Source organism: Martes martes (genome assembly GCF_963455335.1).
Source record: "Martes martes genome assembly, chromosome: 8".
In the NCBI taxonomy this organism is placed as follows: Eukaryota; Metazoa; Chordata; class Mammalia; order Carnivora; family Mustelidae; genus Martes; species Martes martes.
Window position 1 is genome coordinate 7,515,552 of NC_137895.1, and position 26,649 is coordinate 7,542,200.

At 54.0% G+C, this 26,649-nt stretch overlaps 1 protein-coding gene across 5 annotated transcripts in view; it reads right to left on the reverse strand.

Moving 5' to 3' along the window:
- The window catches only part of ZC3H7B (zinc finger CCCH-type containing 7B), a 52,427-nt gene extending 25,779 nt beyond the window's left edge, over positions 1-26,648 (reverse strand). The window contains exons 1-5 of one of the 5 annotated variants that reach the window (XM_080811974.1): positions 26,373-26,648; positions 4,855-4,913; positions 2,608-2,641; positions 2,270-2,467; positions 1,184-1,342 (exon numbers count right to left, since the gene is read on the reverse strand). In XM_080811974.1, coding sequence (XP_080668100.1) covers positions 1,184-1,342; positions 2,270-2,467; positions 2,608-2,641; positions 4,855-4,907 — 444 coding nt within the window. In that variant the 5' untranslated portion in view covers positions 4,908-4,913; positions 26,373-26,648. Of the gene's footprint in view, positions 1-1,183; positions 1,343-2,269; positions 2,468-2,607; positions 2,642-4,854; positions 4,931-16,945; positions 17,018-26,372 lie in introns of those variants that run through there. The other 4 variants (XM_080811973.1, XM_080811972.1, XM_080811970.1 and 1 more) reach the window with 4 other exon arrangements.
- Between the last annotated feature and the right edge of the window lies 1 nt (position 26,649).

A 26,649-nucleotide genomic window follows, 5' to 3' on the forward strand; every position in this document is an offset into this window, starting at 1 on the left:
ACCAAGGCTCAGAGAGACTAAGCTGTGTGTGGCCAAGGTGACACAGCTAGTAGATGGCTGACTCAAGATTAGAATCCTAAATCCAGCTCTCTGACACCAACATCCTGGGCCACTGCGCACGTGGCCTCCCCTCTGTTCTGACTGCCCAGACCCTTCTCGCTTCCTCCGGCCCCACTCAAGCCCACCTTCCTCCAGGGAAGGGCTTCCAAGGGCTTCCAAGCCTCCTTCCAAGGAGGCTTCCAAGATCCAGATCACTGCTGGGCAGAACTGAGCCTTTTCATGCCCATTATTTCTGGGATAAATAGGAGGGGCCCTTTATAGACACGCAGCTAATGTGCAGGACGGAAGTGTTTCGTCCAAGGTCACGCTGGGGTTCAGTGGTGGAGTCAGGCCTAGACCCCAGGGCTGTTTCCATGTCTCCTAGTGGACTGTGGATCCCTGAAGGGCACAGATCCAGGCACTTCATGGGTGCTTAGTAAATACTTGTTAAATGGATGAATAAAGGGGGAGGGACCCGTGCCCAGCTGTGTGTGTGGGCCACGCCAAGCGAGGCTCACTACTGGTCCCTCCCCCATCTCTCCCTCATGGAGGGACAGCCTGACATCAGGATCCCGGCACATGTGGTGCCCCTTTTAGTCCCCACTGCAACCCTGTACCGTCATAGTACGGAGGTTAAGATGCCAACTTCTAAGGGGCGCCTGGGTGGCTCAGTGGGTTAAGCCTCTGCCTTCGGCTCAGGTCATGATCTGAGGGTCCTGGGATCGAGCCCCACATAGGGCTCTCTGCTCAGTGGGGAGCCTGCTTCCCCCCACTACCTGCCTGCATCTCTGCCTAATTGTGATCTCTGTCAAATAAATAAGTAAAATCTTAAAAAAAAAAAAAAAAAAAGATGCCAAGTTCTAGAATCAGACCGCCTGGGTTCAAGGGTGGGGTCTGCCACGCTCAGCTGTGATCTCGGGTAAGTTCCTGTCTCTCCTCATCTTTAAAATGGGGACAATAATACTATCTACCTCAAAGGGCCGATGCAAGGATGAGGTGAGCTAATACATACGGTGTGTTTTGCGTGTTTTCGGCAGTGCCTGAGAAAACACAACTAGAGCTCACAGTCCGTATCCACGTGTGCGGGTCCATCCCCTGCCCCAGGGGAGGAAGCAGGCTCAGAAGCCCAGGCCGGGGCACTCACGTGGGGCCGGGCGAGGGAGCACCGGCTGCTGCACTCATACGCCTCCTTGTGGCGCCCCAGCTCGCTGAGGGCACGGGCCTTGCGGAACAGTGCCCGGATGTTCTCGCCATCCAGGCCCAGCGCTTTCTCGCTGTCCTCCAGCGCCTTCTCATACAGGCCCTGCGGAGAGGGGTGGGCGGGGCGGCTCAGCGGTCGGTGCCCGTTCCCTCCCTCCCGCCGGGCCTCCTGCCCCTCTCCCTGCGGAGATGGAGGCTGCTGGGGGACCGGGGTCAGGGCGGGGGGGCTCCAGGGCTCCAGGAAACAGCTCTGGCCTTCATACTCTGGTCAAGAGCATCCGTACGTCCAGCTGAAGGGGCCGCCCACGGGCACTGGCAGGCCACGGGAGCGGACGGGCCTTCAAATTGTTCGGTGTTGAGCGTGGTGTTCCGGACACGTCTACTTCCATACCTGCCTGCGGCTCAGGGCACCACAGACCGAGAGTAATAAGGCACCTCTGAGAGGAAGGGGAAGCACGAAGGCAGCTCAGGGTACAGGAGAGGGTGTGAACAGGCATCTGGTAGACCCGCTTCTCTGGGACGGTCCACTCCGGCCCTCAGGGCTGTTACTGGGGCCTCTCCAGGGCTCCCAGCAGAGCCTCCCCAAGGATCCGGTGAGAGACTGAATCAGGGAGCAAACTGGACAGGGAAGAGGTGGAAGCCAGAGCTTTCAGGGGGCAGGGGGGACAGGACGGAGGAGCAGGAGAGGCCAGGCCTTTGCAGAAAGAGGCAGCCCAGCCCACCATGAGGGGAGCGGTTCTCCGCCCTGACTGCCCAGCCTCCTCCTGCCAACGCCCCCACCACCCTGAGCGCCTAACTTAATTCCTCCGGGGTGGGGCTCAGTAACATTACAAACTGTTTTTTGTCTCTTGTACCAGCACTTTGAAGGCTCTGCGGGCGAGTGTTCGGCGCGGCTGGGGCTGGGAGTAGCTGGGGAGACTCACAGGGGAGGACGTGGGGGAGCCGGCCCTGCAGAAGCTCACTGGGGTACCGGCCCTGCTCGGCTGGGCATCTGGGGGCAGAGGAGAGGGAGGGAGGGCGGCGCGCTCACCATGGTGAAGTAGCAGGCGGCCCTGTTGACATGCAGCTTGCACAGGAGCTCCTGGGGTAGGGCCACCTGGTCGGAGGCGGCGTAGTCGGCCACGTTCAGCCCCTCCATGTACTGCACCAGGGCCTGCTTATAGTCCTTCTCCCGGAACAGGTCATTGCCCTCAGCAAACAGGTTCTGCACCAGCTTGAGCAGAAAGGCCTGCCGGGTGTGGGCAGGGTGCAGACGGGGCTCAGGGGTGGAGGCCTGGCGCCTGGCCTCTCTCGCCCCCCCCAACCCCCCACCCGGGACACCCTTGCCCTTCACCTTTGCATTCCCCCAGCCTGGAAGCTGACACTCACCTCATACTCTTCTTGCTTTAGGGGTAGTGTCGACCTAGCAGGAAAAGGAGAGGGGTACGAAGTCCCGGTGAGCCCAGGGGCCTCAGACTCATGGAGGCCCCAGGAGCCCGAGCCAAAGGCCACAGACTATGCCCGGGATGGAGTTCTCTCGCTCGGACCTCAGATGTCACCTGGCAGACTGGGATAAGGGGACAGCAGTCTTTCCTCCCTAAACCAACGCCAGGTTGGGCTTCCATTTCTGATGGAAGGGTTGGAGCAAGGCCTTGTGTTTTCTCCAGGGCCACGGCCAGGCTTCCCCAGGTGCGGAGGCTGAGAAAGAACGGGCCGACTCCAGCTCCAGCTCGAGCCGGCTGTCCTCCTCCCAACAAAGCAGTTCCCTGGGAATGACCATGCCTCGACACACCAAACCTGCAAATGCAGGCCCCAGGCGGCACCAAGAGTCCACCTCAGGTCCCCCCCGGTTCCTTCCTGCAAAACACGCAGGACCCCGGCCAGTGCCAGGTCCTGGTGCCAGGTCCGCTCGGAGTCTGACCCCTCGCGCCGGCCTCAACAAAGCAGACGGGGCTGTGGGCGCCCTGTCCTCTGCTGGGGTCCACGAAATGCCCGCTCAGTGCAGAAGGAAACGCCAGTCCAGGAGAGCGGAGGCACACCTGTCGGGCTGAATAGCTCAGTTAGAAGGGCAGGCTCCTGGTCCTTCATGGCACCAGGGGAAAACAGACACTCGGAGGGGGCAGTGACACAGTAGGATGGTGGCGGCAGAGCCAGGGCCAGAGTGCGGGGCTGGGCTCCTTCTGCTGTTCAGAGCTGCCGCCAACCTCTGGGCAAGAAAGAGCAGCCTGAGCCAGCGAGTGAGAAGTGGTGAGATGCCGATGTCCCCTGTGTGTGTAGGAAGGGCATGTCCCTGATTGTGACAGTGGGGCTCACACCCTGCTTTCTCACTCGCCTCTCCACCGGTCGGGGGCCAGGGCCCATCGCCGTTCCCTGTACTGCCCAGCCAGGCCCCATCACTAGCCTCCCTCCTGGCCTCCCCTCTCCAGCACCAGCTCCCTGTCCAGCGGGGCACACCCTGACCTAAAGGTCACCTGATTCTGGTGTTCAAGCCTCCACACAGGCCCCCAGGACCATGCGGACCCGGTGTGCGTGACAACGGGCCCAGTCTGTGGGAAAGAGGCAGGTCGTGTTTTAAGGGTCTCTGTGAGAGAACAAAATTGGGGAGTTTGTATGAGGGTAGATAAGGGTGAATCCTGGGTTTTGTGGGGATTCCCATTTAAGAAAAAAAAAATCCCACAAAACCAGAAACAGAGAATTGCTCAGGGAGGCTTCCATGGCTTCGGAAAGGACCCAAGCAAGCGAGGGGCCCTTCAGCTAACACTTCAATAATGTCATGATAAATGGGCCTCTGGGGATCTATTTACGAAAAACAAAAGAAAAAAAGTTAGTAAAAATGCTTTGTGTGGAAAAAAAAAAAAAAGGAAAAACAAACCAATAAACAAACCCCAAACACGGCCTGTGGGTACTGAGGGGCAAATAATGGAAAGAGATGTGGGTTTGGGGTCAGCTAGACCTGGGTTAGAATCCTAACACTTTACAGCTGTGTGATCGCAGACAAGTTTCTTAACCTCTCGGAACCTCAGCAAAATGGAAATAAGGCCCCCTACTTCACTGGGCTGTTGGGAGGATTGAGAAGATGATGGATGTGTAGAGCCCAGCACAGGGCCTAAGAGGTGTGCTTAATCAGTGGAAACTGGTTTATTGATTGATTGATTATAAGCTGTACACAGGCTAGCAGAAGAATTAACAGTAAGTGTGCCAGGATATGTGGAGGGTGAGGGTAAAATGGTAGATGGAGGGGCACCAGGGTGGCTCAGTGGGTTAAGCCTCTGTCTTCAGCTCAGGTCATGATCTCAGGGTCTTGGGATCGAGCCCTGTATCAGGCTCTCTGCTCAGCAGGGAGCTGGCTTCCCCCCTCTCTCTGCCTGCCTCTCTGCCTACCTGTGATCTCTCTCTCTGTGAAATAAATAAAATCTTAAAAATAAAATGGTAGACGGAGCAGGACTGGAGGGTGACCAGAGTCAGGGAGTGTGTGCACATGGGGTGTTCACAGATCTACACTCCCCTGGCCCCTGCCTAGCACGTCCCACCTCCTCGCTCCCCTGCACACATGGGAGTCTGAGCAGCAAAGGCTTAGTGAGAAGAAACCGGCAGAGGACCCACCCCACTCAGCCTGCCCGGCGGCCCCACACTCACTGGATGAACTGCAGCCCCTTCTCGATGTCCGCCTTCCGTCTCTGCCTCTCCATCAGTCTCTGGGGGAGAGAGCAGTCTACCCGTTAGTTAGCAGCAGCCGGGGACTGGTCACCGTCCCTACCCCACTGTGGGCTCTCTCATTCCCACACTCATCCCACTTCGCAGGTGCCCCCAAAGGCCGTGGCCCATCTCACAGCCTGCAGACACCTTGTGAACCCAGCCACGCAGCTCCTGCCCTCCACGCCCACACCCCGCTGGACTGTTTTGTGCGGTGCCTTTGTTGGGCAAGGGCTGCCTAGAGGCCACCTGCCCTTCCTCACACACGGCTTGGGCGGCAATTCTGCATCAGACTATCCCAAGGTCAAGGAGAAAACCTTGCTTTACCAGCAAACCCGGTCCAAGGAGAAGAGATACACAAGATACAAAATGATGCCAATGATCAGAGCTACAATGTAGCACCCCAAACCCAGGCACTTTGTAGAAGAATCTCTGGGAATCTTTCAACAATGCCATGAGGCAGGTGTCATTTTGTCTCCGTTTTACCAAGGTGGAAACAAGCTCAGGGAGCCCCAGTTAATGAGCTGGCACGCAGGCACCCGAAGCAGGATTTGAACCCAGGCCACCCTCTTGCAACCACCACCAAGCCCTCTGCACAGCCCACACGCGCCCGGAGCCAGTGTGGCCTGTACCAGACCAGGGAGCAGAGCGTGCGCCCCATTTGGGCAAGATGGAGGGAATTTCCCGTGCCCCGGATGAGGGAGACAGAGGCTCGGCGAGGCTGAGAACAAGTGGACGGTACTGCACGGGTACTCGGAGCCTGCTCGAGGGGGAGACAGGGACTGAGAGCTGCTTAAGGAGAAGGGAGGCTCAGGCAGAGCAGCTAGGGGTCACGTTTCTTTAGGGCAAGCCCCCGGGGGGTTGGGAGCTCCTGGCCAGATCTAGACACCCCACCTGGCTTCCACGGCGCCATGTACAGTCTAGAAGGCCCGCTGAAGGTCAGCTTGTCCCCCACCTGGTGGCAGCCCAGAAGGGATGTGGGCCCTCCCCTGGGTCAGAACCTGAGCCTGGGGCTCCCACCACCAAGTGGGAACCGGGCTGGAGGCTGCCTGGTCTCAAGCCAGCATTTTCTGTCCAGGCCACTCACAGGCCCCTTCTGTGCTCTGCCCCACAGTGTGGCCCTCGCTCTCTTCCCTACCAAATGGTCCCAGAGAGAGGACCGTGGGCTCTGCCGGGAAGGGGGAGCTCCCTCAGCAGAGGGCTGGAGCGCAGACACATGCGGGGGCAACAAAAGGTAAAAAGGTGTGAAAAGCACCCAGCTACTTTGGGGAGGGAGCAAGTATGTCAAGTTTGCAGACATCCTTTCTTCCTTGTTCTTTTTTTTTTTTTTTAAGATTTTATTTATTTGAGGGGCGCCTGGGTGGCTCAGTGGGTTAAAAAGCCTCTGCCTTTGGCTCAGGTCATGATCCCAGGGTCTTGGGATCGAGCCCTGCATCAGGCTCTCTGCTCAGCAGGGAGCCTGCTTCCCCCTCTCTGCGGGCCTCTCTGCCTACTTGTGATCTCTGTCTGTCAAATAAATAAATAAAATCTTAAAAAAAAAGATTTTATTTATTTAGAAATAGAGACAGATAGCGAGAGAGCACAAGCAGGGAGGAGAGGGAGAAGCACGCTCCCTGCTGAAAAGGGAGCCTGACGTGGGGCTTGATCCCAGGGCCCCTCAGTCATGACCCAAGCCAAAGGCAAACGCTTGACCGACTGAGCCACCCAGATGCCCCGCTTCCTTGTTCTTTATTTCCATCTGCTTCAACCATGTCCTCACAATCCTGTCTCGTAAGAAGGGCAGAGGTCACTAACCCATTTTACAGATGAGGACAGTGAGACACAAAGCAAGAAGTTTCTTTCCCAAGATCACTCAATCAGTGAGAGGCAAACAGCCCTGTCAGACCACACGCCATGTTCTTGGCCACACTCGGAGCTGTGAGACGTCCTGTGGCCAGGGCCAGCCACTGCACTGCTCTGGGCCTCACTCTCCTCCTCTGTGCTGCTTGTCCGATGACAAGCCCCACCTGGAAGTGTGGCTATGAGGCTCTAGAGATAAGAAGTGTGGGATCAGGGGAGCTCAGTTCCCCAAATTTCATTCTTCCCATGTGCTCTTCCCAGGGAGGGGTGAAGCCACACCGAGTCTTCAGGCTCCCAGAATAGTGCTCTTCACACCAGCGGCTCACACTGGGCAGGGCCTGGGCCATCGCCACATGCCCACTGACACCTGCTTGCCCTGCCATAGCCTTGGGTCAGAGCTCTGGACTCAGACCTACCTGGGTGTGAATGACAGCATTTAGGCTCGCTGCGTGACTGTGTGACTGTGTGACTTTGGGCCTCGGTCTCCTGACGGGGAAAGTGGGGCTGATGGCAGCTCCTGTCGCAATGCTGTCATGAGCATTCAAGAGACAACATGGGTAGAGCACCTGGAGCAGAGCGACAGTCCAACCACCACAGGAGCACGCATCATTCAACCCCGCTCCTCCCTCTTGCAGAAATCTGCAAGTGTTTCCCGGGACGGACACAACCGCGAGCCTGTTCTCCTGCAGGAGGCAGGTGGTGATGGCCCTGGGCTGCCTGGGCCTTGCCAAACACACCTTTTGGTTGGTCTCTCTGTCCTCGGCTTCCTCGACTGGGAAACAAGGGCTCATCCCCTCACACCCACGCGCTCCTCTGGGCCTCCAGCCGAATGGGCTGTGGTGGCCTTCCTGACTCCTGGCTTTTGGCCATGTGGTTCCTTCCACCTGTCTGCCATCCTCTAAAGGAAACTCCATCCCTCCTAGGAAGCCTAGCTCCTCCACAGAGTCTCTCCCCCTCCCTTCGAGGGGACCATCATATGCTCCTTCTTCTGATTCCCTGCGAGCCTGGGGAGCCCCCGACAGCTGAGACCCAGTCCTGGCCCTTCAAGGCCCTGCAAGGGAGGCTCACCTGGTGGGAAAGAAAAGGGTGCACCTGTCACCATGCAGTGTGGCGCCGCAAGGGCAGGGGACCTGTGAGAGGGGGGCAGACCCCCTACAGGCCTAGACAAGCAGCACCACAGGGTCACGACCACCAAGCCCTGTCACTCTGACCCAGGTCAGAATCCAAGTCCCATCCCTCCCCACCACCTGGGGTGTTTTCTGCACCCAGACAAGAGGACCAGCCTCCTCACTGCCCCCCACCTCCCTGAGGCCATCACTGGACTCAGGGGGGCGGGTAAGCCGGGGGACAGGCCCACTCCTCCCCCACCTAGAGCCCTCTTGATGACTCGCTGTAATTTCAGCTGATCACCTTTCCCCACACCAGCTCCCGCCATGTAGGAGCAGTTGGCCTATTGCCTTCCGGAAGCCTGGCTCAGCCTGCAGCTCCCTCAGAAAACCAGGGAGAGTAGTGTTCCCAGTCCCCTCTCCACCCGGCAGGCTGAGCACACTTCAGGGAAACGAGCCCATATCCATCCCAAGAGGTAAATCCCAAGTCTGAATCCTAAGCCAAGGGAAAAAAACATGCCAGGCCCCAGTCATTATAAAGAAGGTTCCTCACCCAGCCTGGCGTGAGTCCTCCTCTCTGACCACCGCAACCCCCAAGCAGCAGCAACGCTGTGTGCATGCCCGGCGGGGAGGGTTCCAATCCCAGAGCAGGCTAGCCCGCCGCCCCGATTTGCAGTTTCCAGCTTTGTACGGCGGAGATGACAGAGAGCACCTACCCACAGGATTAGTACACAGAAGGCGCTCATTTCCGGGCCTGGGAGATGGCAGACACCTAGCAAGGGGTAGCTTTTGGATCAGAATTCCTATGCTGGGCATTCAGGTCAGTATCCACTATACGCCCATTACATACAGGGGAGAAGGTGAGGGTGCCCACCCTCCACACAGCTCTTCTAACCTCCTTACAGATGTGGAAGGACATCCCGCCGCCTCCACCCCAGACCAGACTTCTGTGGCGAACAGAAGAGGCTGTGATGAGGCACAACAAAGTGGCCACATTTGGGAGGGCCTGTCCCCCCGCCCCCACCCAGCTCCTCCCCACCCAGTGATGGCCTCAGCGAGGTGGGGGGCAATGAGGAGGCTGGTCGTCTTGTCTGGGTGCAGGAAACACTTGGATTCTGACCTGGGTCAGAGTGACAAAGAGGACCACTTCTGAACTGGGCTCTCAAGGGTGAGTAGGAGTTGGCTGCTCGGTGTCAGGGAGAGAGGGCCTTCTGGAAGGCGGCATTCAATTGTTTACGAAATCCCTGTCATCTCCCACATTTTATCTGACCCTGACCGAGGACCCCGGGGCTGGGCCATTCGGGAGCCACATTTTGAGAGACGAGGAAAGTGAGGCTCCTCCGCCAGCCCGTGGGGGCCAGGCCCGGAACTACCGACTCCACATCGGTAAAAATGCTGCTGCTTTCCTTCCTCAAAGACACAGTTTGGTTAAAGACAAGCGCTTGGTCATCTTCCTAGGCACCTAAGCCTGTCCTTGGTGTTGGTGCATACTTGTGGCCCAGAAAAGGCAGATGTGTCTGTGGGGTGATTCGGGGGGAAGACTTGTGTGTGAAAATATTATGCTTCTTCCCACGTCTTGCTTCTGGGTCTATTACCGACCACGCTAGGGTCATTCTCTTGAGTGTAAAGGCCCTAGGCCGGGCTGGCAACTAGATTTCATCTCAAAAGCAACACACCCAGGCTAGTAGAGGTTGGTAGGGCTGCCCCAAGGGGCTGGGCCCTAGTGGTGCTTAAAGAGAGAGTGCCGTCATGTGCAAGATCGGCCGTAATAAACCAGGGATGCCCAGCAGAGATCCATACACCTTAGGCCTTCACACGCCCCCTCCCCAGCGAGAGTACAACCACCGCTAAAATTCACAGTAATACAAAGTAACACCAAGCTGGAGGCCCAGGTCTCACAGGGACCCAGGATGCAGAGGAAACCACCATGCCCCCTCCTTTGGGAAGATTTTTCTGACTCCCGCAACGTATTGGTGAGATAGTCTCCTCTGTGCCAAGGGCAGAGATAGCCCCAGAAAGCCAGGGTATACTTCGGTCCAATCAACATCCATGACCTCCCTACTCGGTGCTAGGCATGGGGGCAGGGGAGCTACAAAATGAGCTGGTGGCTCAGGCCCTGCCCCGCTCTCCAGGAACTCCTGGTCCAGCAGGAGGGAAAAGACAGGTGAGTCATCAGCTGCGGTACAGGCTAGCTGTGAGTGCAAAGGGCCTGGGCCCTGAGAGGAAGGAGAGATGCGCCCATTGGGGGAAGCCAGGGAAGGCCCTGCAGGAAGTGTTCCTTGAGCTGGATGTGAAGGAAAATGACAGATTTCTTGGGGAGCTTGGGAGAGAAGGGACGGCCCTTACAGGACACCTGTCCAGAAACATGCGCACCGAGCCTGACCTGAACCCCCCAATCCCCTGCGGCATCCCACAATCTGCCCAGCTCTAATGATGGGGAAGCCCAGGCCGCAGCCCACTCCAAGGTTGCCCACAGGGGTCAGCCAGTAGGCCTGTCCCACAGCTAGGAGGAAGGCAGAGAGACAGGTGGCAGCAGGGAAGGAAACTCCCATTTCCTGGGTGCCTACCACACACCAGATACTGGGCTTACCTCCGCCTGATCAAAGAGCCTTCTGCTGCTAACTCCAGTGGTCCTCGCCAGCGACAGAAGAGGCACAGACCACCCCAACAGCTGCATGGTCTCGTACCATTATCTGGCTTTGCCCCTCCCAGAACACGAGCCACAGAGCACCTGCTAAGTGCCAGATGCCCGCATGGAAGGGCAGGTAAAGCATAAAGCACACCGCCTGGGAAGGAAAACCAAACAGGCTGCCAGACAGTGGCCCTGGGTGATCTGGGGGAAGTGGGCAAAGCACAACCGTGCCCTTGATTCTGTCATTAAACGTGAGTGGCTCTTCCGTTGTGCCAAGTCCCCTGGGTGCAGGGGACTCGGCCATGACAGAAACAAAATCCCTGCCCTTGAAGGGCTCACCGTCCAGCCAGGAAACCAGGCTGTGGGGACACTGTTAAGAAGGTTCGGTGGAGATGTCGGTGCGCCTGGGTGGCTCAGTCGGTTAAGCGTCTGCCTTCGGCTTGGGTCATGATCTCAGGGTCCTGGGATTGGGCCCCGCATCAGGCTCTGCTTCGTGGGGAGCCTGCTTTCTCCTCTCTCTCTGCCTACTTGTGATCTCTGTCTGTCAAATAAACAAATAAAATCTTCAGAAAAAAAAGATTATTTTAGAAAGAAGGGGAGAAGGGGAGAAGGGCAGAAGGTGAGGGAGAGAGTCTCAAGAACTGAGCACAAGCCTGATGCAGGGCTCAAGCCCTTGACCCTGAGATCTATGACCTGAGCTGAAACCAAGAGTCGGACGCCCAACTGACTATGCCACCCAGGTGCCTTGAGCGTGTGACTCTTGATCTTGGGGTCCTGAGTTCGAGCCCTATGTTGGGTGTAAAGGTTATAAATAAATAAACTTTATTTTTAGATTATAAATAAATAAACTTTTAAAAACTAATTAATTGTGTTCCACTTCCTTGTGAGAGGCAGAATTTGCATGCAACGAAAGTGGTTATTTAGCAGAGGAGATTGCTTTCTTTCTTTCTTTCTTTCTGATGTTATTTATTCATTTGAGAGAGACAGAGCACAAATAGGAAGAGCAGCAGGCAGAGGGAGAAGCAGACTCCCTGCTGAGCAAGGAGCCCAATGCGGGGCTCGATCCCAGGACCCTGGAATCACACTTGAGCCAAAAGCAGCCACTTAACCGACGGAGCCACCCAAGAGCCCCAATTTCTTTCTTTCTTTTTTTTAGGAGATTTTATTTATTTATTTGACAGAGAGAGAGAGAGAGAGAGAGCGCACAAATAGGGGTAGAGGCAGAGGGAGAGGGAGAGAGAGCATCTCAAGCAGACTCCACGTTGAGCACAGAGCCCAACAGGGCTCAACACAGGACTCCATCCCATAACCTCGGGATCGTGGCCTGAGCCAAAACCAAGAGTCAGACGCTCAACCAACTGAGCTATCCAGGTGCCCCTAAGCAGAGGAGATTTCTAAGCAAAGCATGGAAGGTGTGGCAGGGGTCCTCCTTACCGCTTATAGCAAAATTTGAGAGAAAAGAGATGAAGGAGAAATTGTTAAACAAAAGGAACCAGAAGATAAAGAATTGGAAAATTCTCAGCCTATCCCTATTGCAAAAATATGAGGAAGCGTGTCCTGAAGGGAACACTAATGATGTGCCTGAGCAACCATTTGATAAGGAGATGAGTGTGGGCATGAAGCACATGTCAAATTAGCTATCAGATGGGATTACACTAGCAGAAACACTACGAGTTAGAACCAAAGGGGATAGAGAAGACTGGATGACAGAATGCGGGAAAGCTGCTGGACTTCTCGAATGCTACAGGACTGGCCCATAAAGCTATTTGGAGGCAAACATGCTTTATCCTTCAAGAAAAGGGAAGTTTAACCCTGCGTCACAAATCATCAGAACTGCCTTGGTGGGGTCACCGATTCCTTTTCAGAGCTGGCGGGGGGGGGGGTGTTGACCGATTGGCACAGATGTGGGGGCTGTTCTGCACCCTGGTGGGCCAGCAAGGAAGAACAGCAGATCAAAGAAGATGATTCTCAAGACTAAATCAAATGGAATTTGCCCCATTGCATTTCACCTCTCTCCTCTTTCTGACTGTTCCTTTTTGGAATGGGAATGCGTATCTATCCTATGCCTGTCCCACCATTGCTTTTTGGGAGCACATAACCTGTCTGGTTTCACAGGTTCACAACTGTAGAGGAATTTACTCTGGGTGAATCGGCCTCCAGTCTCACAGACCTGATTTAGATATTTAGATGAGACTTGGGACCTTAGATTTTCGAGTTGATGCTGGAATGAGTTAAGACCTTGGGGGCTGTTGGGATGAAATGAATGCATTTTGCATATGATAAAAACATGAATTTGGGAGGGCAAGGGGCAGAATGTATACACTGAATGTTTGTGCTGAAGCCCTAACCCCATTATGACTGTTTGGAAATAGGGCCTCTAAGGAGATAATTAAGGTTAAATGAGGTTATAGGGTGGGGCCAGGGACATCGGAGAGCTCTCCCTCTCTTTCTGCATACCCAGGGAGGAAAGGTCAGAGGAGGCCACAAAGAGAAGGCAGTCATCTGCAAGCCAGGAAGGGTTCCCATTAGAAACTGTATCTGCCAGCACCTTAATCCCGGCCTCCTGGCTTCCTGAACTGTGAGAAAATAAATATCTGTTGTGTAAGCCACTCGGTCTACAGTATTTTTTTTTAAAGATTTTATTTATTTATTTGACAGAGAGAGATCACAAGTAGGCAGAGAGAGAGGAAGGGAAGCAGGCTCCCTGCTGAGCAGAGATTCCCGATGTGGGGTTGGATCCCAGGACTCTGAGATCATGACCTGAGCTGAGCCGAAGGCAGAGGCTTTAAACCACTGAGCCACCTAGGTGCCCCAGTCTATGGTATTTCTTATAGCATCTCCAGCTGACTGAGACTGGTTATAACAGCATTTGTTTTCAGCTGAAGAGGGAGATAGTTCCTTGAGGATGAGGATGGGGTGGGGCACGCTTGCTCAGGGCACATGGTGGAAGAGCAAGAAGCATGTAAGTCAAACAAATCTCATCTCTTTTTAAAGAAAAAAGTGCAAGGGAAAAAAAGGAAGGAAGGAAGGAAAGAAAGAAAGAAGGAAGGAAAGAAGGAAAAAAATCCGAGAAAACAGGCCTGAGTTTCCAGGATCCCACCACGAGGCGGGGCAGTCCCCTCTTCCCAGAAACAGCCGTGAATTAAGGGACCAACAGGAAACAATTCCCTCAGCATGACAGCATAGTATGTGACCATATACCCAGGTTCACAAGCGAGTTCAAATCCAAGCCCTTTTCCTTATTAACTATACAAGTTGCTTCATTTCTTGTGTTTCACTTCCCTCATCTCTAAAATAGGGACAGTAGTACCTCCTCCTCCTCCTTCTTCACCTTCTTTTTTTGGGAAGATTTTATTTATTTATTTATTTGATAGAGCGCGAGAGTGGGCCTGAGCACGTGAATGTCGGAGGAGCAGAGGGAGAAGCAGACTCCCCACTGAGCGGGGATTCCCAACTCGGGGCTCGATCCCACCACCCCGAGATCGTGACTCCAGCCGCAATCAAGAGTCCTGCGTCTAACCGACTGCGCCATCCAGGCGCCGCAAGGATGCTAATACCCTTTTTAGATTTTTGGGGGGAAGATGCAATGAGATGCCAGGCACGGAATAAGCATTTAATATCAACCATGGCTACTGCATGATCATCACGATTACTTAAAAAGAGGGGCAAAGAACATAAACGGGAAATGCTCAGGAGCTAAATGAATCGTGAAGGAAAGACTCGAATGCACTGATAAAACACGGGATGAACAACACGACGCCGCTTCGCACCTCTGAGGCTACCGTGGGAGGAGAGCCCGATTGACCCTGGCGGAGGAACGGGCACGCCCCACCCTGGCAAGTACACCCAGAGCGCGGCCTGGCAGCACCTCCGTGAAGCAGTGTGGCAAGGCACCCAGTTGCCCTTCACCCTTCCCCGCACAGCCCCCAGGCAGTTCCTTTCCCAGGTGAACCTGCACGGGGCTCAGCCAATCATAATGGCTCTTTTACTTGCCGGTGATTGGGTTAGGCACGGGCACGTGACGCCACCCTGACCAATGAGAGAGGAGGGGAAGTCAGCCAAGGGTTTTCTGGGAAGGGTTTTCTTCACACTCAAAATGGAACCGAGATTTCCTCTTCTGCCGCTGCGCTGGGGAGGGCGGAACAGAAGCAGTGGAGTGATGTGTCCAACCCCCAAATCAGCTGATCTGGAACTGCTCCGCCTCACTTATCACGTGAGATTATAACACTCTCGTTCTGAGGGAGGAATTCTGTTACTTGCAGCCCAAAGCCTTCAACATGATAAAGCGCCCTGTCCTTTTGACCCAAAAACTTCCAAGAATTTATCCTGCGAAAGTCATCGTACAAGCAGTTATGTTTGTACAGGATGTATTTTTTTTTTTTTTTAAGAGTGAAAAACCAGAGGGAGCTTGAACGTCCACCAGCAGAGAATTAATCCACTGAGCTCATGCCCTCCCATGGAACACAATGCAGCTATTGAATCTATTTTATGCCTCGTCATGGAGATGCCGCCATTCATGGTCGAGGAAGGAAAAAAGCAGATTCCAGAACATTCTGTGTTGTATGATCACATCTGCGTGCAATGTGTGTTTACATCAAGAGGACGTTTGAAAGACAGTCTCCAATTTAACTGGTTCCCTCTGGCGACTGGGATCTGCCAAGCAGCAGCAGGACACAGAACACTTTTCAGCACGATTTGGATTTTTTTGCACAGAGAAAGTGTTAACCTTATAATCTAAACTACAAAACGAGATGCCTGACTTGAGGCCAACCTGGTAGGCCTCAGAGGCCAAGTGGAGCCTTGAAACCAGGAGTCTGGTTTCAAACCCAGTGTTTTCAGTTCTGCCCAAGTGTCCATGGGCTGTTCTTCCCAGGAGAAAGACCAAACCATTGACCTGAAAACCATGAAGGAACCATACTTTTTCTTTTTCTCACTTTTCTTTTTCTTTAAAGATTTTATTTATTTATTTGAGAGACAGAATGCGAATGAGCACGCAAGGGGGAAGGGTGGAGGGAGAAGCAAACTCCCCACTCAGCAGGGAGCCTGATGTGGGACTCAATCTCGGGACTCCAGGATCATGGCCTGAGCCGAAGGCTGTCGCTCAACCAACTGAGCCACCCAGGTGCCCTTATTTCCCTCACTTTTGAAAACAGTTTGCTGATCACAGAATTTCAGAGATTCAGATCGTCATTAGACCAGCCTCTTCAGAATCTCAAAGCCTCGGCCCTGTCCTTGGTGCAGAGCAAGTGCTCCATAAATGGTGGTAAAAGAAATGGATCAATGAATCAATTCATCCAACCCAGGCATTATATAGATAAGAATGAATAAGTTGAATAAATAAAAAAACGGACATTGAAATAACCAAGTAATAACATTTGCCAAGGGGTTACCAAGTGCTAGGAGCTAGCATGGCATCTCTCTCTCTTTTTGGCATGTCATGATCTATTTATACATAGTACCTTCCAGCACACCCTGTGAGATAGCCTATCATCCTCATTTTTCGAAAGAGAAAAGAGGCACAAAGAAGTTCTGTGATTTCCCCAAGGTTACACAGCTGGCACATGGTAGAGCTGGTACTTAAATCCCAGCAGCCTGGCCCTGGGGCCACACACATCTCTGTTGCCATTAAGCAATCAGACCCAGCCCTAGGATCCCTCAACCTGTCCTCATGCTCAAGTCTCCCCCACCCCCCAAAATTCCCTCCCCTGATTCTCAATCCCCTTCTGAATAATGCACAACCTCTCCTCCTTTTCTTGGTCATGTTTTGTGGAACAGTAATCTATATTGTCTTTACATCCTCACGTCCCACTCCACTCCCCAAATCCCAGCAACCTGCCTTTCACTCTACCAAAGGTGCTTGCCAAGTTTCCTCTCCATCCCAGGGACCTCCTTCCTGGTTGCTGAGTCCAGTAGAGGGATAGTTTGTCACGCGCCTTTTCCGGGACTCTTGGCAGTAACTGCCAGGTCCTTCTCACACCTCTCTGATCGGTCCTGTTCTGTCTGTTTAGGGGCTCCTCTTCCTCTGCCCAGGTCTCAACACCAATGTGTCCGAGTTTCCACTTAAGGAACAGTGCTCCTGCTCTCCTCACTCTGCATGCTCTCCCCAGATGAGCTCTTACATTTCATGACCTCATGAGTCATGTCATTGACTCACAAATCGGTTCCTCCCAGGCTCGTCTTCTCCCCAGTATTTCAGATTCACGTCTCTTACCCTCTTTCACGTCTCTTACCCTCTGAGCGGTGCTACCTAGATGTCCAAAACCCAGGCTGCTTAGGACCCTCATGCTTTTCCAAATCCTGGGCCCTCTAGCTGGAGGGCCCTCTACCTGGAATGCCCTCTCCCCCGACACACGCACCTACCCAACTCCTATTCATCTGTTAAGACCCAACTCTGATGCCTCTGTGCCCAGAAAGTCCTCACTGGTGCCCATCCCAGTTGGGTGCTCCTCCAACTTACTGTATTCCAAACTTAACTCAGCAGCATCTCCCCTGCTCCTCCTCCTCCTCCATTTCCCCCAAACTCCAGTCATGGCTCCAACTGCCATCCTGTTCTCTGTCCCAGTTCCTTCCACAATTACCTCTAAAACAGTTCACTCTGCAGCTCCTCCCACCATCCCCATGACCACGGCTCTCAGGCCCTCAGCATTCCCTGCCAACAGCCTCCAAAAAGCCCCCTCTAATCTGCTGCCATTTGGTGGTCGGGAGTATTTGTCCAACACATATGTCAATGTCACTCCCCTGCTCAAAACCCTTCCGGGTGCACACATGCGCACACACAGATGAATGCAGCTGTTTTCATTTTTGTTGTTAAAAGGTGAAAAATGAATAAGCTCCACAGGCTCGTAATGTACCAATACCAGTTTTCTGGTTTTGAAAATGTGAACCATTTTGATAATGTAAACGTATATACCATCATCATGCGAAGTTGGGTGAAGGGAACCCTTTGTACTATTTTTGCTACTTCCTGTGGATAAAAGTTGAAAAACAAACAAAACCTTCATGTCACCCACGACCAGAAGGACAAAGGCCAAGCTGTTCATCCCAGGCACACAGCACCGTAGGGAGTGCCTGGCTTCCTCTCCAGCCCCATGGCCGGCCCGGAAGGTTTCACTCTGACAATGTCAGACCCAAGCTGCCCGCTCTGTCTGGAGCAGCCCTCACACCCACTGCTTCCTTCCCACCCTGGCTAGGGCCCGGTGCTTCTTTAAAGCCCAGCTGAGGTGGCTTCTCTAGCAGGAAGCCTCTTTCCCCGAGCCCCACCCCAACACAGCTCCCGAAGCTCACCACAACCATTGCACTCACCCTAGTTAACCGACAGTGTGTGCTTCCGTCCTCATCTCTCCCTAAACTATGAGCTTCGTGAAGGCAAAAGCCGCATCCGATTTGTCTCTGGGCAGCGCATAAGAGCAGTGAAGATGCTGATTTCAGTCCTTTATTAAGCTTTTTTTCCTACCAGGTATTGTTTGAAGAGCTTTAAATATAATACGTAACTCTCTGGGCCCCTCGGTGGTGCAGTCAGTTAAGCGTCCGACTCTTGGTTTCGGCTCAAGTCATGATCTCAGGGTTGTGAGATCGAACCCTGAAGCAGGCTCTGCGCTCGGCAAGGAGTCTGCTAACATTTCTCTCTCCCTCTGCCCCTCCCCACGCTCTCTTTCTCTCTCAAATAAATCTTTAAAAAAAACTCACTACACCCCGTAAAAAAAGCACTATTATCATCCCCATTTTACAGATGAGGAGACCAAGGCACAAGGAGGTGAACTAACCTCCAAGGGCCACACAGGTTGTAAGTGCCAGAGTGGGGACTTGAACCCTGGCAGCTGGGCTCTGGAGCCCACACCCTCTTACCTCCCAACTCAGAGGAGCTTCCTCCCCCATCCCCATGGGCTGCCTCCAGTTTCATCCCACACTCCACCTGCCTGGCCCTCACCTACTGCGGGTTTCATGGAAAGGGAGCAGTCAGTGCAGACTGCAGACTTGCCACACCCCCCATGAACACACCTGAGGTGACGTCATCTCCAAAGATGCCTGACGTGCCTCCTGACTCACCAGGTGCTCGACAGCTTCCTCGGAGACCAGCAAAGCTTCCATTTCACTGTCTTCGACCTCACATTTCAGAATTCCAGGTCAGCATCTATCCCTACCCCAAGGCATGGTCAACCCTGTCTGTCCACCTGAGGACCCTCGGCTCCAAAGAGGCAGAGGAGGGGTTTGGGCTCACTTTTACAGATTATGTGTTTTGTGTGTCATGCACCTTTTATGGCAAGGGTTTTGAACCCGGGGCCCACGGTGAGTATTCAGGGGCCATGAACTTGGATGGGAAAAAAAAAAAAAAAAAATTTACAAGTTCTTTTCACTAACCCCTACCTGGTATACAGCATTTCCCTCAACTCCGAAGGTAGGCAATACGCCGCAACAGTGTCATGCTAGAAATCACAGCTCTTCCCCTGTCATATTTCAGCTGCTGCAGGCACAACAAAATATTGTTCACGCTCATCCCAACTTCAAAATTATGGCGCTTCCATCAGACTCACTGCCAGAACTTGTTGTACAGTGCATTGATAAAAGAGCCCAGCCACAATTCAGGATTGTTTCCTTTGCAATCCTGTGTATTTTACTTTACGCATTTAAAAACGGGATTCTGGGGTGCCTGGGTGGCTCAGTGGGGGAAGCATCCAACTCTTGATTTCGGCTCAGGTCATGATCTCAGCGTCCAGGGATCGAGCCCCACCCCATGTAGTGGCAGGCTCTGTGCTCAGCGGGGAGTCTGTTTCTAGCTCTAACCGCCCCCCCAACTCATGTTCTCTCTCTCTCTCTCTCAAATAAATAAGTAAAATCTTTTAAATAAATAAATAAATTTTATATAATAAAATAATAACAGCATTATTTTAATATACACATATACATAATAAATATAAACATAATCATAATAAAATAGCATTTTTATACTACAATAATACTATATAATAAAATCATAAATAATAATATTTAAATAAGTAATAATAAAGACAGTCTTCTGAGAGGCTGTTCCTGGGCTCCCCCAGGCTGCCCAACAGGTCCGTGGTACAGAGACAACTTGGAATCCTGCCTGTCCCTACCACCATCTCAAAGGCAGCTGCTAGTATCCCCACCTTCCCCAGAAAAGCTAGGCTTGGAAAAACTAAAGTCTTAAACAGAAGTGAGCCTTGCAGGGGAGGTCTCCGACCTGCCCAGGGCCACCCAGCTGCTGAGGAAGCGAGCTAGAGGCACTAGGGCCACCGCTGGCTCCGCCAGAAACCACCTGTCAAGGAATGAACATGAACGCAAGACATGGACCGCCCACAGCCCTCAGCAACTTGCAGTTTGTTTTCTTTGTGCTACCTTGAACAGAAACCAAAGTTCAGGAAACGTCCCTCCCGCCTCCGCTCTCAGCCAAACCAAGAGTCAACCGAGGTGGCAGAGCAGAACCCTCCCGTCTGCAGCGCTCTGGTTACAAAAGGCTTTGACTTTCTTGCCTTCCGCTCACAACTTAGGGGCCACACTGCACGGGAACGGTTCAAACCCACAACTCTGTCTCCAAGGGTCTGGGAGACCTGGTTCCAATCCCAGCACAGCCCCCCTCCCCCAGCTTTGAGGGCACCTCTCTGAGCCTCGGTTTTGTCATTTGGGAGGTGCAGCTAGTGATACCCAACTTGCAAGACAATTTTGCAAATTTACATACCGCACCCCTAACACCCACATCCAGGAGGAAATCAGACGATTGCATTTCTCCTGCACCCGTACGGTTATAGAGCACCTGGCAACTTACAAAATTACTCCGTAAGTGCTTTTTGATCAGTCAACACCAAGTGCTTTGCAGTTTCTTTTTTTAAAGTTTTTATTTATTTATATGGCAGACAGAGATCACAAGCAGGCAGAGAGGCTGGCAGAGAGGGGGGTGGGGAAGCAGACTCCCTGCTGAGGGGAGAGCCCAATGCGGGGCTCCATCCCAGGACCCTGGGATCATGACCTGAGCTAAAGGCAGAGGCTTTAACCCACGGAGCCACCCAGGCACCCCTGCTTTGCAGTTTCTAACTATCTAGGCCACTCTTTTTTTGGCAAGGGCTGGTCGGGACCACCCTGCTACTATTACTCATTTACTCAACAAATAACCACAGAGCACCTTTATGTGCCAGATGCTGGGGGAGTGAGGTTAAGAAAGTCCCTGACCTCATGGAACACGAGGTCCAGGCGTGGGAAGACAAATAAACAGGCCCATGTTAAATGCACAAGACAAGTAAAGCTACAGAGAAGAGTTAGAGGAGCAAACTGAAATTGGAAATGTGGCAGGGAGGGATGGCCTTTCAGGGAGTCAGCATTCAAGAGAAACAAGAAGGAGCCAGACATGGGAACACAGGAGGCAGGTGAGCGCACACCAGCAGAGGGTCCAGCAAAGGTAATGGCCCTAAGGTGGGAACAAGCTCGGAATGTTCGAGAAAAAGACAGAAGGCAAGTGTCACCGCACCGCTAGAGTGAGGGCAAGCCAAGTAGGAAGCAAGTTTCAAGGGGACGAGTAAGGCTCGTTAGAAAGCTATGTGCAGGCCAGACCGGGGAGCCAGCACTGCGTTGTGTGTGTGTCAGGAAGCCATTGGAATCTTTTTAGCAGAAGACTGACAAGGTCCCATTTAAATCTTGAGAAGATCCGTCAGGCTGCTGCACTGAGGACAGATGAAAAGAGGGGAAGCTGGAAAATGAGTTAGCAGGCTACTGCAGTGGTCTGGGCCTGGATCGAGGTAGGCAGTGGAGAAGATTCTGGAGGTTATGGCCACCACAACCATGCTATCACACTATTGGTCTTTAGAGTTTTCAAATTCTCTTCATTTGAGTCTCACAGCACACCCAGGGAGGATGGGACTGAATCGGTCAGGCCATTTCACAGAACAAGAGACTGAGGCCGGGCGCCTGGGTGGCTCAGTGGGTTAAGCCTCTGCCTTCAGCTCAGGTCATGATCTCAGGGTCCTGGGATCAAGCCCCACATTGGGCTCTCCGCTCAGCAGGGAGCCTGCTTCCCCAGCCCACCCCACCCCCCGCCAGCCTCTCTACCTACTTGTGATCTCTTTCTCGCTGTCAAATAAGTAAATAAAATCTTAAAAAAAAAAAGAGAGAGAGAGAGAGAGAGAGAGAGAGTGAGGCCAAGAGTGACAATATGATTATGCCCCAGAACGCGTAGCTAGAATGTGCTGGAGCTGGGAATGAAAATCAGGACTTTGGACTCCCTGCCCTAAGTTCCTGTGCTGCAGGGCATGACACAGATGCTCCAGAGAACAAGGGCATAAGTGAACCTCTGTAAACCCCAGAAGGGTCATATCCTCAACCTCCCCCACAGCCCTCACAGCAAGTGATCACTGGATGCTCGCTGGCTGACCCCAGCACTTGGGAAGACATGGCTCTCGGTCCCAGGGAATGTGACACCCTGTTCCCTTTCCAAGTCACAGTGTGGACAGGGTAGGAAGAGCTGGAGAGCGGGTGACCCCTCCATTTTCATCTTCTGCAAAACAAGGACTTCTTATCTTTTAAAGGAGTATCAAGAGGATTCCTGAGACTATGGCCCAAAGCACAATACAAACAACAGATCATCGAGATTTCTGGATAGATAAGAGCTTCCTGGAGACTAAAAGAACTTGTGGGGCGCCTGGCTGGCTCAGTCGGGAGGGCACGCAACCCTTGCTCTCAGAGTAGCAAGTTTGAGCCCCACATTGGGCACAGAGGTGACTAAGTAAATAAACAAAATACCTTGAAGGCACTTCTCTTGCAGAGTGGGCTTGGGCTGGGGAGTGCCTGGCTCCCTTGGACCCTCCATGTCCCAGCTCCCCCACAGCCCGGTGATCTTGGACCCAGTCTTCCCATCTGCCAAACGGGGCAGCTAAAACTCGCTCCTGCCTCAAAGCGTTGTTGAGCGGATTCAGTAAAAAGAAGGCCCAGAAAGGGCCGAGCACAGGGCTGGCACACGGCAGCCGTAAGCGTGTGGTGGCCGGTGTCCCTAAGTGCCACTGCTGCCATCAAGCGCCGAGTGGGGGCCAGGGCCCCGCGGCTGAACTGAAGCCGGCCCCAGCTGGGTTCTGAAGGCGGCAGTGGCCCCCGCGGCCTGACGGGGGCCGTAGAACCCGTAGAAGCCATCAGGGCGCTAGCTGAGAAACAGACTTCCTGGGGAAATAAATAAGGCAGGAAGGAGCCCCGGAGTTGGTGATGACAGAGGAAGGAAAGCCAGCCCGTTTTCTACGGCCCATTAAATGTGATGAAAGGAGCTGGCTCCCGTGGAGGCTCCTGGGAGCTGACACGCAGCCGTCACTCCATCAGCCCGGGCTGAGGCTCTGGCTTCAGCTGGCAGCCAGACTTCCTCAGGGGACACCTCCACCTCTGCCATCTGAGGTTCCCACCGCCCGCCCCGTCCCTCCCTGTCCCTAGGCCCACACAGAGCAACTCAAGCGCCAGGCTACCTGGGTCTGCTCTCTGGCTCTGCCGCTCAACCTCCCTGGCCAGTTTCTTCATCTGTAAAATGGGGACAATCACAGTGCTTCCCTGCAGGGCTGCTGTAGGGATTAAGGAAACTCATCTAGGAAAAAGCACTCGCACACAACAGGACTGGACTAGAGGAAATGCTGGCTTGGGTAACGGCTACACGATTAAAAAATGTAAAACCCCTCCACGTGTAGTTCCTCTCATCCGACTCTCCCACCCCGATCCCGGGGCACTGGGTTTCTCCCCACAGGTGACCATCACACACCATCCAACCTCAGGGCTCCTTTTCAGAAAGGGAAATTGAGGTCCAGAGAGCCCAAGGGCTCTCCTCAGGATGCCTTCTCTGGCCTTTCTGAACCACCTCCCAAGTCTCCAAATGGCACTTCTTCTAGAAAGACCTTCCACTTAGGGCCAAAAAAAAAACCCCTTCCTCCTCTACACTGGGGTATAACTCAGTATGACAGCACGTTGGCTGAATGTGTCCTCCTCCCACCCCCACTGGGGCCTGGGGCACAGGGGGTGAATCAGACCCAGTGTCTGCCCTTGGGAAACTCAGGTTAATCACCCATATCTTTCTCCTTTCCAAACAACAAGCTCGGCACCCGCAGGCACTGAGGAAGTGAACTTAGACTCCACACTCAGAGCCCAGGCCTCCTTCACCACCGTTCTGCCTTCTCCAGGCTCGCTTCCAGAGATCTTCTAAGTACTTTCACTGGGCCAGCCCCATGAGGCCCCAGGATAGAAGGGAGTTCAGTAAGACTTCCCCACCTCGGGGAGCCTGCTGGCCTTTGGGCTTAAGCCCCCACCCCTATTGTGTTTGCCGAATCCGATTGCCCCGGTCTCTGTTCTTTGTCTACACATTTGAAATGGAGGCGAGCCAAATTCTGATACCAATCCCATCGTACATACTCAACAGTCACATAAGCCTGGGTTCCGATCCAGCTGGCTGACATCGGGCCAGCCACATGAATCCTGTGTTCCTCAGTTTTTCCATCTGTAAAATGGAGATATAAATGCCCACCCCCCTCATGGAACCACTGTAAGAGTCAGACTACCCGTCAACCTCCCAGCACAGAACCAACTGTGGCCATCCCAGGAATTCCCTTCCTCTTCTCTCTCCCTAGCCAGACCTCCCCATTCTGTCAAGCTCCGAGATCCACTTTCCGGAGGCCCTCCCTAACTTTTCCAGGTTACCCTGAGAGCTCTCTCTTCAGCTCCCTCCCACTGCATTGACTCCAGTCCTGAGCAGGGCTCCGTCCTCTTGCAGGTTCTGCTAGAGTTGACTTTCTCCTTCCAGCCAGAATCTAAGCGACAAACTCAACCCCAAACCTGCCCCACAGCATCTCACCACGTTCACAGAAGGCATTCAAAAACTAATTTGCTAAGGTGGCCCGGGCCCCTGCGAAAGGCTGAAGATTCAGAGTCCGGACACTTAAGTGGGAATCCTAGCTCTGCTGTGTGACTTTCCAGAGGGACATTTGATTCTAGAAGCCTCAGGTTTCTCATCTGGAAAATGAGGACTGAATAACGTCTACCTGACATGGTTGCTATGGAGCACAGATGAGCTAGCGTATGTGAAAGCCCTTTTGTTATAAACGAAAAAGTTCTATTTAAGGGATTATTATTTTCAGAGTCGCAAATCCAAACCTACCGACTCCTTAACTTTCTTATACCTAGACACTAGCTCATCCCACAGAGCTTCTTAGCCCCCAATAATCCACCCACCCCACATTCTTCATTGTCCATCCCAAACAAAAAGCCAACAGCTTAGAATTCACAGCCTCTGTTGAACACAAACCTGGTTCCAGCTCAGGGACCACAAAATCTCTCTCCCATCCTCAGATCTCATCCCTCCTCAAAACAGGTTTCACTTTCCCAGCTTCGGGTACCCCGGGCCTCCAATCTGCCCCAACAGCATTTTGGACAGGCATCATTTCTACCTCGCAGTCCAATTTCTGGGAAGTCAAAATGGGGAAGGAAGACTCTGGTGGGTATGGTTGTATGTGGGGAGAGGGGCAGTAGTAGTCTCAGTAGTAGAAGTAAAGATTCCGCTGGAATTTTGTGTCCAACAGTTGCTAAATGTACTATAATTATCCCATTTGTGTGAAAATTCAAGGATCTGCATTCTGCTATTTTCATGGGACTGGATGAATTGCAGATGCTGAGGAAAATGGTAAGAAGTTGGGGTTCAAAGTCTGGTACCTAGACACCAAAGTCTCTGTGAGCAACCCCAGAGAACCGACAAAGCTGCCGTGGGCCCCCAGACCCCAGTGCAGGACCAGCCCCCTTCTCCAGCCCCAGACTCCCCAGCCCCTCTTCCCGGCCCCAGCCCCTACTCTTCCCCATTGATGCCATGCTGGCACCAGAGCCATAAGGGGCAGGGGGAACGTTTCTACGTTTTCGTTTTGTTTTGTTTTCCTCCTGGGAAAAGTGCTTTGTCTCTGTGCAAGACCCTTAAACCAGGCACCTTATAAATATCCGAGCCAGAGAGATTTTAAAAAGGAAAAGAGGGGAGAGGAGGGAGCAGGCCCGGGGCCGGGGATCCCGGAGGCCCTCTGAGGGCGGGAGGGGGTCGGAGGCCTGGGTCAGTGACTCTGGGGCGCCCATCTCGGGGGGGGCGCCCCCCAAGCGCCGGAGCTGCACCCCCCTCACCTCCCACCCTCGCAGTCCCCGCGCGCTCCTGGCACAGCGACCCGCCGCCCAGGCCTCCCAGCCCAGGGATGGATCTCGCGACCGGAAATGCCCCCCTGCCCAGACCGCGCCCCCCTTTCCTGCCGCCCCCTCCCCCCCCCACCCCGGCCGGGCCGCAGGCCCCGGATCCCCGGGCTCGCGTGGCCGCCGCAGCCGACAGAGGCGACCCGTCGGCGGCCGCGGTCCTCGGCCCTTGCTGCGGTCCCCTCAACTCTCGGCGCTGCGGGACCAAGACGCACACAAAAGGAAGGGGCGCGCAGCCAGAAACGCCCCTGCCAGCCCCCTCGACCCCCTTCGCGGGGGCCGGCAAATCATCCGCGCACCCCAAAGCTCCGGACGCCGAGGCGGGAGCCCCCCACGCAAGAAAATTCCAAGGCACTCTCCCCCACCACCACCACCGGGAGCTGCAGGGGCGGCCAAATCACCCAGCGGCAGGTGCCCCCGGCCGCACAACTTTGAAACTTTGGGGCAGGGCACGGGGACGGGGAGGGGGAGCCCCAAAAAGGAGGAAATGAGGATTTGGCGGCTCTTTCTTTATTTCTGCAAAATGCACTTTGCGGGTGGCCCCGCGCAGCTCCGGCCTGGCCCGGGCTTCCCCCGCGCCTCCTCCCGGCCCGGCGCGGCCCCCGGGCGCCCCCGAGCCCTCCCGCGCCCGCCTCCGGGACGCGGTCGGGCCCCGGCCTCTGCCCCGCGGGGCTCGGGCCGCGCGCAGCACTCACCTCGGCCGGGCTGCGCTCCCCGCGGGCCTGCGCCGAGCCCGATAAATGGTATGCTATGACTAGAGGTATGATTACGTTATTATTATTAGTAATAATAAGAGTAAATGCTATTTAATTACGGGCGGCCGCATCGTGCTCCCGGCGCCGCCGCCCCGGCAGCTCCGTCCATGTGGCTCCGGAGCGCTTTACTTTCATTTCCAGCCCCTCGGCCGGCCGCTCGCGGCAGCACCCGCTGGAGGCACCGTCTCCTGCAGCTCTTCCTCCTCGGGTCCTAGAG